The 11,800-nt window shown below is 60.5% G+C and overlaps 1 protein-coding gene across 2 annotated transcripts; it reads left to right on the forward strand.

Moving 5' to 3' along the window:
- The first annotated feature begins 1,100 nt into the window (after positions 1-1,100).
- ERFE (erythroferrone) lies at positions 1,101-8,909 on the forward strand. 2 transcript variants are annotated; one of them, XM_019740880.2, is made up of 8 exons: positions 1,101-1,679; positions 4,112-4,234; positions 4,775-4,877; positions 6,050-6,294; positions 6,366-6,474; positions 6,579-6,669; positions 7,582-7,660; positions 8,783-8,909. In XM_019740880.2, exons 1-8 carry the CDS (start codon positions 1,257-1,259, stop codon positions 8,879-8,881), a joined length of 1,272 nt encoding a protein of 423 aa, XP_019596439.2. In that variant the 5' UTR covers positions 1,101-1,256; the 3' UTR covers positions 8,882-8,909. The 2 variants fall into 2 exon arrangements, with proteins under 2 accessions (XP_019596439.2, XP_074171993.1); XM_074315892.1 differs by lacking the exon at positions 6,579-6,669.
- The last annotated feature ends 2,891 nt before the right edge of the window (positions 8,910-11,800 follow it).

Genomic DNA, 11,800 nt, shown 5'->3' on the forward strand with positions numbered 1-11,800 from the left:
GTAACGATGGGACACACTGACTCCTGGGGACACGCACTCTCAGGATGGGCAGGGTCATTTTCTTCTTGTACCCTATCCCCCCAAGAAAAACCCCTCTACATCCCCCCACACGTCCTACAGGAAAAGAGGCAGAGTCACAAGGAACAATTAACACCTAATACCAGGCTTTTTCTAAACTATGGAGCACTTCCTGTCTGGGGCAGGAAGCCAGCGCTGGAACAGTGTCCGAGGGCAGGAGACCAGGTGATGCAGGGCTCCTGACTGAGTGTCACCCAGGGGCCCTGCCCAAGGCTGGGGGGCGGCATCTCCTGCTCTCAGTTGGAGGCACCACACTCTGTGAAATAGGGCAGAGTGAGGCCTCTTCTCTTCCCAGAAGAGGTGAGAATCATCCCTTGGTGTGGGTGGCAGGCCTGGGAAGGGGCATTCCTCAGCTGTGCCTTCCCCATGCTTGAACAAAACGCACTGTGTGCCCACTAGGTGTGGGGAGCGGGGGTGGGGGGGGTTGGGGGTAGGACGTCGCAGAGAACCTGGAGTGCTGACCTGATGTGGTTACCTTGGGTGGGGGACGCTGACAGGCAGTAGGCACTTAATAGAACAAAGAGCCCAGGGAGGGGGTGGGGTGGGGGCTGGCCCTTCTCCTGGAGGTGCCTGGAGTTTAGGCCTGAAGGGTCTGGTCCACCTGTCCTGGTGGGGTGCCCTGCGCTGACCGGTGGGCAGTGGGCAGCGTGCTTCCTGGTGGTGCCTGCTCCCCACACCTGCCTAGGTCACCACAGGGCTCAGCTCTCTCAGCCCAGGTCTTGTCCACCCGCACAGCGTCTGCCTCAGGCTGTGGATTTGCTTCGGGCACCACCCCTCCAGGTCCCTGTAGGTGCTCCCGAGCGGGGAAGAACGGTGCATCCCTGAACTTAGGGCGCCCCAGCCATGGGGAGAAAGTAGCCCCGGAAGGGAGGGTCCCCTCCTGGGAAAGGGACTCCGAAGAGGGGCCCTGAGGGTCTTCCCGCTGATGTGCTCAACCTGGATTTCGCAGGACGCTCCTGGGGAGAAAGGATGCCCCGGGGCCGACAAGAGGGAGGTGCCCCGGCTCCCTGCGGAGAAAAGGGAATCGACAGGGCGGAGATTTCAGGGCAGGGAGAAGGGGCACCCCCGCTCCCCACAAAACAGAAGTGCTGGACAGCGCGCACGGAGGGACCCCGGGAGCCCGCAGTTGGAGCTGAGACGCGCTCGACGGGAGGGGGCGCTCAGGCCACCTGGAGGAAATGCTCCCTGCACCCCTTTCCCTACCCTGCGCCCCAGCCCACAACTCCTCACTGCAGCGTCCCTGCACTGCCCGCACCTCCGCTGCAGCGCGCGGCCCAGCCGGGAGGGGGCGCCGGGCGGTGACGCGCGGCCCGGCGAGGCGGGGGATTCAAGCGCTTTATAAGGCGCGGAGCCGAAGAGCAATTCCGAGACGCCGCTCTGGGAGCCGAGAGGCACCCGCCGCCTGCATGGCCCCCACCCGCCGCCCGGCTGGAGCCCACTTGTTGCTCCTCTACGCGGGCCTGCTGGCTGCCGCCGCCGGCCTCGTTCCCCAGGACCCCAGTGCGCCCTCGGGGAGCCGAGTCCGCGAAAAGCCGCCACCCGGAAACGAGCTGCCCGCTGGCTCTGGGGAGAGCCGCGCTGGGCCAGCCACCCGCCCGCCGGTAAGACGCCGCGACGCGCAACCGGCCCACTCGCGCCCCGGCCCCACTGCTGCAGACACTTCCGGACCTCAGTTTCCCCACCCGGAGTCTGCACCTCCCTGAGGTCCAGGACGCACCGAGAGAGGGAGGCTTGCTTCCAGGGCGGTGTAAACGCGGCGTCGTGGGCAGGGACCTGGCCGACTTTGGTGACCTCCTTTCTAACGTGGGGATAAAAACACTTAGCTTTCGGGGTGCCCTGGAGACGGGGCGGGGAGGGGGGGCGTCTGGACGCCGCCCCTCTGCGCCGCCGAGTGCTGTAAAGGCTAGCTAGCCTTGACCTTGGTTTTTGGTTAGTTTTCTTTGGCATTAAAGTAAAATTCTACTAGGCCAGGGAAAATGCTGTGTTTTGAAGAACAGAAAGAGGTTGGAAAATAAATCTAAATAACTTAATTCTCATAAAATTGGGAAGAACGTACTTGTGGTAAACGTGTGAGCAAATTACTGACCCGCACCCCCAATCTATTTGGTGCAATTCCCTGTGAAAAACAAAAACTGCCTTTCTGCAGGTCTGGGGGAAGGAAGTGTGTGTGGAGGTGCAGAACCCCCTCCCATGATGTGTGGTTTCTGGCTGTGAAGGGGTGACCTTTAGCGCTGCCCGCTGCCCCGCTGCTTCATTCCCAGCCGGTGCAGAGGGTGGTCAGGTTGGAGAAGGCGGGCATTTGGGGGCTTTGGGAAAAGCCCTCAGTGTGGGCGCGGCCTTTCAGATGGGAAGGTGGTTTGGGTTCCATGTGTTATCAAGATGCTTATGGGAAATGCAATGGGCCGAGCGTCAGTGGGGCCTCAGGCCTGCACCTCTCTGCTCTCAGCATCACACTTGGAACCACGAAGGCCAAGGAAGCCCCGACGGTGGAGGTGGCTGCCAGCCCTTTAGGCTCCCTGGGAAGGGCCTTCCAGAAGTCGTGTCTCTACCACCCAAGCCACTTTCCCTGGATGGAAGGCAACCCCGCCCAGACAGGCAGCCACACCCCCAAGGGGCGGGGCCACAGATGTCAGGATATGGTTGCCAGGAAGCAAAGGGGGAACTGGGGTGCTTCCAGGCAGGGTTCTGGCTTTAGACCTTCTGTGGGGGCCAAGGTGACACCAGAGGCTCCCCAGCTCTTTTCTGGGAACCCCTCAAGGCTGGAGACCTCGGTCAGCTGGCACAGCTGCCGGACACCCATCCACACCGCCGCAGGCCTGTCTCATAGGTCCCCAGACCCCTGTGGCTCCACCTGATTCTGCTTCCCCGAAACCACACTGGTGTTTGAGTCCACCCAGAGGCCAGGGGTCCATCTGCGAGGTCAGCTGGGCATGCCATCCAGCCTTCATGGAAAACTCCTGCCATGTGTTTCCACCGAAGTCAGGCTTTAAAGTGGGATGGCATGTCCTGGGGGAGCAGCCAGCAAGGTGGCGCCTTGCAGGGCACCTGCCCAATGAGCCGTGGAGAATCTGGGAAGACGGAGGGCCCCGGGTGCTTTGAGGCTCCTGCCATGCAGAAGCCCCCACCTTCCCGCCACAGCACAGTGGCTCCTGAAGGAAGACTGAGGTCCCTGCAGAGTGGCTGAGGGACCGCAGTGTCTGTCTAATGGAAGGACCTGGCCAGCTCTAACACCCCGGGACCTTCCATCAGCCACCAGAGTGGCACCCATGACCTCATCTAAGCCCTCTTGGGCCAGTTTCCTTCCCAGCTGGCAGCCTTGTCTGGAACCCAGACCATCTGAGGCCCACTGCCCAAAGGGCCAAAGGCTTCTTCCTGCCAGATCCCGCCTGGAACTTAGTGTCAGGACGGTCAGAATGCAATGTGCGGAGGAATGGATGGGTGTTTCTGGAACCGTCACTGTCCTTGCTTGGGCTGTGTGCCAGACATCCCAAGGAAGATGAGCGGTCACACCCTATGCACAGACCTCGAGTCATGGTCTCACTGCTGGACCACCCAGACCGCCTAACCTCCCTGGACTATGAAGGCTGAAATTGGGCTCCCTGGAACTCTGGAGCATTAAGGAGGGGGTGCTGCTGGTAGCTGGAGACCCCAGTAATCAGTCACCTCTTCCTGGGCACCTGTGGGTGTCAGTGGTCCAATCCTCCCAGTAACTCTCCCGGAAAGGTGTGTGCACTGCAGCTCCTATGGAAGAAGCAAGAAGAGGCCTGGTAGCCCAGTGGTGCCAGGATTGCCACCTGGTACAGAGCTCTGCACCCCATCTTTTTCTGCCCTGTCCTGGGTGCTCTTCTCCCACAAAGTCCAGGCTGTGGTGTCACCTGTTCCCTAGGGGTCGTCCCCAGGAGCTGTGCAGACTTTGAGGGCACCACTGTTGACAAGGCCAGTCCTACCTAGTGACCTGAAAAGTGTTCCATCTGCTCAGTGGGTGCTTTGGGGGTGAGGGGTGGGGAGCAGCCTGATGGCAGCTGTGTTCCAGGAGCCGACCACTGGGCTAGCACGCAGCGTCGACCCCCGGGACACCTGGAGGCTCTTCGTCAGGCAGAGTGACAAGGGTGTCAATGGCAAGAGGGGGGGCAGAGGCAAAGCCAAGAAGTTGAAGGTGAGTAGGGGAGCCCCAGCAGTGTGTGTGTGTGTGTGTGTGTGTGTGTGTGTGTGTGTGTGTGAGAGAGAGAGAGAGAGAGAGAGAGAGGCCTCCACCTGCGGGTCCTCTCACAGCCCCACCATCATCCCCCACGCCCCTCGCCGGCCCCCACTGGCACGCCCTGAGCATTTGACCCAGCCTGGGGTCAGGGAGCACAGAAAGTGCCACGCCAGGGGCCCAGGAGACCCTGTTTGGGGGCTGTTCCCATTGGCCCTGCACCCTTGGCATGTCAGGCAGCCCCATGGGCTGCCCCTTTCTCTTCCCTCTGCATCCTGGCACTGGAGGCCTGCGTTGGCCTGGGAGGGCAGCTTTCAAGCAGGGATGCTCACTGCCTTCTCAGCGGAGTCGGAAGCCCCTGTGGCTGACCTCTGCTTGGAGGTTGGGGTCACAGTGGGAGCCCTTCTCGCCTGCCTCTTAGGGGCAAGAGCTTGCAGAGCAGGTGCCCACGGTTTGCTTCCTGCCCATTCAGATGTGCTCACTGCCAAGGTTCCCTTTCAGCTTGGCTTGCCAGGGCCCCCAGGACCCCCTGGCCCTCAGGGCCCCCCGGGCCCCAATATCCCCCCTGATGTACTGCTGAAGGAGTTCCAGCTGCTGCTGAAAGGTAGGGGTGCACACCATGTGGGCACATACCCCCCTCTCGGGTGTGAGTGGGCCCGGGGAGGTCCTGGAAGAGTTGAGACGGGCCCCTGCATGTCCGCAGCACCCAAGGAGGCCCCTGTGCTGTGCCAGGCTCAGGGGCCCCCCAGCTGGCCTGGGCCAGGCCGAGGGTCAGGGGCCGGGGGTGGGAGAGTGGTAAGGAGGACACGCCACAGAGCAAGGTGGACTTGGCCACTTGGTGCTCGGTAGGTGCAGGGGGACCAGCACCCACGCCCCACCTGTAAGTCAGGTGAGGCCAGGAGACTTGAACCCCTACCCCCAAGTGGGACTATCAGGGAGGGGTCAGGGCTCTTTAAGTTTGCAGAGTGCTCCCCTGATCCCCACAGTGACTCCAGGGAGATCTGAGGCTCACCCCCTTCAACATAGGCCCTGGCGATAGACACCAGCTTCTTCCCCTTGTCACCTCTGCTTCTCCCTCTGATAGATCTCAGCTGCTGGCACAGAGCCTCATGGGAGGGCACCAAGAGGGGTAGGGAGGACAGTGAACTGGGGCAGCCCACCTTGGCATCTGGGGATGCCCGGTTACCGCCAGGCCCAGGTGGGACAGTGGAGCTGGAGGGCAGAGGGAGACAGCAGAGCTGAGCTGTCGTGCTAGGGGCTGTCCCTGCACTGTGAGCAGATGCTCATGGATGAGTCACGTTGTTCACTAGATTGATTTCGTTATGAAGAGTTAGTGAGAGAGCATTTTCCCCATCAATTCGATGTTGCTCATTGAAATAAACCAGCTTCAGCGGCTGAAGAACCTCCATATTTCCAATATAGCTACAATATTTATTTACACCCAGCTTCTTCCCAAAAATGACCAGGGCTGGCTGAGACCACTGCATTTACCAATAAAAACATAAACAGAAAAAAACAGCAGCACGAAGGGGGAAATGTGAGTAGGATAGGGAGGTGAGGCACAGAACAAGGGCACCACTGGGTGTGCGTGCCCTGAGCTTCCTGGGAGCCAAAGAGTAAAAGGAAACAGGAGCATCAATAGAATCGGGAAGCAAAGTTTCTGCCCGCCTGCAGCCCGAGAGGGGTGTCTCGAGCCAGGATTTGGAGAATGGGTCCGGGGCACGGAAGGGAGGGCAGGGTGCGCCCGGCACACGGCTACCACTTGCTTTGTGCCAGGCGCAGTGAGGCAGCGCGAGCGCACGGAGCCCGAGCCCTGCACTCGCGGCCCCGCCACTGTCCTGGACACCACTCGGGAGGACTACGAGGAGGCAGCCGGGGACGCGGGCGTGCTGGCGCTGCTGGCCGCGCCCCTGGCCCCAGCCCCACGGGCTCTGCGCGTGGAGGCCGCCTTCCACTGCCGTCTGCGCCGGGACGCATCCGTGGAGCGACGTGCGCTGCACGAGCTTGGTGTCTACTACCTGGTGAGTCAGGGCCGGGCGGCCGGGGCTGGGAGTGAGGCAGCGCTCGGGATGACCATGCATGCGCCCCGCAGCCCGACGCCGAGGGTGCCTTCCGCCGTGGCCCGGGCCTGAACCTGACCAGCGGCCAGTACACGGCGCCAGTCGCTGGCTTCTACGCGCTCGCCGCCACGCTGCACGTGGGTGAGGCCCGGCGCCGGGTTGGGGAAGGTAGGGGGGAGGAGGGACCGCCCATACCACCCACACCACCCACCGCCAAACCCTGACCACCCGGCCCCCGCCCGCAGCGCTGGCGGAGCAGCCCAGGAGGGGGCCGCCACGCCCCCGGGACCGCCTGCGCCTGCTCATTTGCATCCAGTCCCGGTGCCAGCGCAACGTGTGAGTGGGCGTGACGGCGGTGGGGGGCGGGGGCAGCAGGCAGGCAGCTGGGGCTGTCACGCTGCTAAACAGACCCGGCTCCTCCCACTGTCGTCCACCCCCCCCCCCCGCCCCACCCCCGCCCGCTTGGACAGACTGTCCTTCATCCCCACCGCCACTGTGGCGTGGGTGACCCTGATGCCTCCTTCCTGCTCCCCGGGTCTGCTCCCAGCCCCATCAGCTGACCCTTCTCGGCAGCGGGGGTGGAGGGGGGGCGGGGGGGACGGGGGGCTCCTAACATACACGGCTGCCTGGGCACACCCCCCAACCCCTTCCCAGAGCGTGGGAGCCTGATCCGCCCAGCCTCTCCTACGCCCCCAGAGGGAACTCTGTGGTCCAGAGGCGCTGTCCCCTCCGCATTCACGCTCCCACCCGTCTCCTGTGAACATTCTTCACGTACCCCTCTTCTCTGTGTACCTCGTCTGGGAGTGTAGGCCTGCTCCCTCTGTACCCCAGGACAGACCAGCCACACATAGGCACCCCCAATGGCTGTAGAAGGCATGAGTGAATGACGCTCAAAACTTCTGTGGTTTTGAAAGACCCTCCACAGATTGGCCTGAAACAGCTTTTTGTGGCAGCACTGCTTCCCACCCACACCCCCAGCTGCACCAGCCAGTGCCCTGTTCCCCAGCAGAGCTGCCCCCTGGCTGGGGCCCAGGTTGGCCTCTCCTGACACATCTTTGACCTTGTGGAGACTGTCCTCACCCCTTTTGGCAACCCAATTCAGATACCACCTCCACCAAAAGACCTGACCAAGACAACTGTCCCCAAGGCACTTTGCTGGGCCCCGAGTCTTCTGTGAGCACATTAGGGTTGCAGTTGATGGGATCAGGGTGGGGGCTCTGGCTAACCCTCTGTCTGCTCTGGCTGCAGCTCCCTGGAGGCTGTCACAGGCCTGGAGAGCAGCAGCGAGCTCTTCACCATCTCGGTAAATGGCATCCTGTATCTGCAGGTACGGGGCAGGCTCGGGCATGGGGGCACCACCTGGGCATGGCGGTGGGTGACCTGGCAGGGAGCTCTGGGGCCAGTGCCGACTCCTGGCCTGGGAGAGGTTCAGGGCAGTGCCACAGCACTCAGGCAGAGCCTTCCCCCAAAGCTGCTGAGCCCACAGGGCCGCCCATCCTCAGCAGCTTCTCTCATCCGTTTGCGGCTTTCAGATTTCCTGAGGGTTGGTGCTCCACAGGGACCTGGTGGAGCGAGGGCACAGGGGTCAGCTCCATGGCCCAGGCTGACCTCATGACACCGGGGCCCACCGCCACTGCAGGAAGCAGGGCATGTAGTTATGTCCTGCACAAAACCCGAAGTGACAGTCGCTTTCTGGTACTGTGGGCAAGTAGTTAAGGAACTGTCAGGGTGGGACTCACTGAAAAAGAAAAAATGTAAGAGGGATGTGTGGACAACAGCTCCCATTTAAATAGCACTATGGCAGGCCCCCTTCTAAGCGCTTCACATAAATGAACCATTTAGTTCTCGCAGTGCTTTGAGGTTGGTACTAATATTCCCGTTTATAAATGGGAACTAAGGCACAGAAAGGTTGAGTAACTTGCCCAAGCTCAGACAGCACTCAGGATTAGAGGCCAAGCTGTCTGGCTCGGCAGCTGTGGTTGCTGAAAGGCATTTAGTGGTCTGGTCCTGGGCACCGCAGAGCCTGCTGGGAGAAATGAAATGGCACACATGGTGCACCCAGGGTCCCCAGTCTGCAGTTCTGGGAGTTCCCAGAGGAGGGGACTCTGCTGGTGCCTGGACCACACTTGGAGCAGCCAGGCCAGAGCACTGATGGGTCAGGAGCCAGGCCTGTGGGGCAGGGCCACCCTGACACCCGTTTAGAAACCAACAGGCTCCTCGAGCAGTGGGGAATCCCGTCTCTGTCCCTCTGGCCCCGAGCAGAGGCTTGCTCCCACACACGTGAACTGTCGCAGCCGTGGGCATAGAGCAGGGGTGTGGCGTTGGGAAGCACTAGAATAGGGGTCGGGCACTGGGTCTGAGGGCAAGGCGTGCCAAGCCCGGCCGTGGCAGGGCCGAGCGGGCAGGGGGTGTGGCTGGCCGTGCGCAGGCTGACTGCCCTTCTCCGCAGACCGGGCAGTACACCTCCGTCTTCCTGGACAACGCCAGCGGCTCCACGCTCACAGTGCGCAGCGGCTCCCATTTCAGCGCCGTCCTCCTTGGTGTGTGACTTCAGTGCTGCCCTCCTTGGTGAGGGGTCACCACCCGGCAGGGTGAGCTGGGGTCCAAACTATATCTGGGCAGTGTGGGAATGGCACTGGCCACGTGCTGGAGGAAGCCCACTGGAACTGCCCACGCTGGCCACACGGCCCAGCACCAAGATGGCCACTGCAGACAGCTGGGGGAGGGCCCATGCAAACCTGCGTGGGTCCCAGAACCAGGACCGACTTCAGGACCCATCTTTACAGGGGAATGGCCCTGGTGGGCTGGGGTCCTGGGACCGTTTCCAGTCGGGGTCAGCGTGCCCAGCACTTGCTTTGTCTCTGGCTGCGGACCGGGACCCTTCCTGGCCTATTAGGCAGCTTGCCTCCAGCCTCGGCTTCTGTGGCCCAGCCCCACCATGCCCTTCTTTCTGTGTTCTCTCCTGTGGGCCATGGGGGAAGGCTGGGCTGCCTGCTTGGGTGCCCTGCGTGGAGGGCCAGCCTGTGCAGGGATGAGGGGCCTGGAGCTGAGCGGTGTGCTCAGGTCTGCAGGGGACATGCACCCGGCAGGCGGATCTGCCCTCTCAACTCCTCGGCCCGTCTGTTCACAGACAAGGTCCCTCTTCCGTCGCCTTTGAGGCTGACTCACTGCTGGGATCCCCCTGCCAGATGACACAGCTAGAAACCCTTTGCAGACAAAGCAGAGGCTTCCCAGCAGCCCACAGCTCCGGGTGCCCACCCATGGCCTAGCTGGGTCGTCTTCCCCACCTGGCTGGGAATATGGCCCTGGGCTCCAACGGGTGGAGGAGTCCGTGCCGAGGAAGAGCCGGCCGTGGGGAGGCTGGGGACCAAGTCCCTGGCGTTGCTGTAGCAGTGATGGGACCTGGGGTGGGGGACATACCCAGGAGACGGGTGTCAGCCTGCAGCATGTTTCTTCCACGTGCAGGGCTGTCCCAGCTAGGTGTGCCCTCCCGCCCCCCCGCCCCCACTGCCTGCTGAGGAGGTTACCTCAACCCCCCTTCCTACACACACTGGGCTGACACGACACCTGGTGCCACGGGTGTCCCAGGGACCAAGCTGGGTAGTCAGACCTGGGAAGCAAGGGGGCAATGGCTGCTGTCACCTTAGCCTCCTAGCTGGCCTCAGAATGAGCAGGTGACCAAGGCCTGCCTGTTCCCCAGGAGCCCGAAGCTCCCATTCTCAGAAACATCTCCCTCCCAGCCAGGCCCCCCACGCACAGTACACACGAACCCACCACTCTGCCCCTTGGCAGGTCTGACGCAATTCTGAGTAGGACTTGCACCCACCCTACCAGGAAGTACCAGCTGGCCTGGCCTGCCTCCCTACGGCTCCGATAAGGGGCGGTGCGGCCACACCCTTTTCTGGATTTCACTTTGTATCCAGTGGACACAGATATTTTAGAAAATTTATCTTTTACCCTCGAAAAAGCCACAGATCTTTCATTTTCTCAATGTGTGATATGCAGCAATTTATTGAAATATTTATTATATAATATTGCCGGGTGAAATATATTTATATATATGACTATGAAGTGATTCAAGTACTTAAGAATTGTGTTGTGTGATTATACAAAGTGACAAAAAACAGCATAGACTTGAAGATACGGAGTCATCATTTAGGCCGGGTCCAAGGATGACAAGGGACTTCGGGGTGGGGGAGGGCTTTCAGGGAAGCCACAGTGCCCAGCCTCCCAGCTCTGGGACAGTGGCACTCTGGGAATTTGGGACGTGTGAGTCACAGATTAACACCTAGTTTGCTACAGGAAGATGTTTACTGAATAAACTGTTCTACTTCCGACTCTGAGGTTCTTTTGTTCAATGACGACATGCCACACTATGTTGTCACAGTCCTCAGCAGAAAAGGAACCTGGCTCTTGAGGGTGGGGAAGGCTGTGCTCCAGACGCCCCCGAGGTCCTGGCAGGCAGCAGGGACAGCAATTCCACCAAATGAATTGACGGGCAGATAAGGCCGAGTGTGTGCTGGGCGGGGCCAGTGAGCATTACAACAGCTTCAAAGGCAAGTTTGGAAAATCTTACATCATCCTGAGGCAAGCACTTAACACACAAATACCTACGAGCTGCTTTACTAGCAGGTCAGTACAGCAACGCTGACTTGTGCATAGAAATACGGGCTCGAGAAGCAGTCTCAAGTTCTCCCTGGGCTGAGCACACGCCTTCCTCCTTTCAGCACCTTTAACGTGGGGTTCCCTTTGGGGTGTCAGTGGGCAGACCAACCTCAGCCCAGCAGAGCCAGCAGAACATTCCTAAGCGGTAGGTGGGCTCCAGGCCACACCAACAGCAGCCTGGCTGCCCACACCGGGACAGTGCACATTGTACACCGGGGGCCTGGGGGGAGCCACCCAGCTGCACTCAGCCCTCCGTCCAGACTGCATGTTACCAACGGAGCCAGAAACAACTCCGTGCTGCTTCCGAGGGCCTGTCGGGGCACCTGTTCCACAGGACATGACCTCGTGGTCTGTCTACTCTCCTGGCTAAGGCCAGATGAGCTACAAAACGTTTTGTGAGCTTTTTATACGGAAAGCAGAGAGAAGCCAGAGGGCTCCCACAGCCTGTGGTCAGGACCTAGCCTGCCTGAGGCTGTCATCACCTCAATTTCCTCACTATAAAGGGCCATCATGAGGGTGACGGAACACAAAGTGCCCCAAAACTACAAGGTGTGATAAAAAAACCAGTGAATGTTTCAATTTAAAAAAATGTATTACCATAAAAGACACATTGCCATTAATCCCCCTCAAAATACTCTCCCTCACTTCGAACACATCCCATCGTTCTGGCCACTTTCTGAAGCAGTTCTGGAAGTCCTCTTTCGTGAGTGTCTTTGGTTGCGCTGTCATGGCTGCCTCAATGTCCTGAGTCATTTTGACTTTGGGAAGAGCCTTAGGTCGCACGTGCCAGATCTGATAAGGT

Source organism: Rhinolophus sinicus, linkage group LG01, assembly GCF_036562045.2.
Source record: "Rhinolophus sinicus isolate RSC01 linkage group LG01, ASM3656204v1, whole genome shotgun sequence".
NCBI lineage: Eukaryota > Metazoa > Chordata > Mammalia > Chiroptera > Rhinolophidae > Rhinolophus > Rhinolophus sinicus.

Excerpts from the sequence above, each read along its gene's own strand:
- ERFE (XM_019740880.2), top strand. The coding sequence starts at position 1,257 with ATGCTCCCTGCACCCCTTTCCCTACCCTGCGCCCCAGCCCACAACTCC. Across the intron at positions 4,235-4,774 it reads GCAAAGCCAAGAAGTTGAAG|CTTGGCTTGCCAGGGCCCCC; the intron begins GTGAGTAGGGGA and ends GTTCCCTTTCAG. Across the intron at positions 4,878-6,049 it reads GTTCCAGCTGCTGCTGAAAG|GCGCAGTGAGGCAGCGCGAG; the intron begins GTAGGGGTGCAC and ends GCTTTGTGCCAG.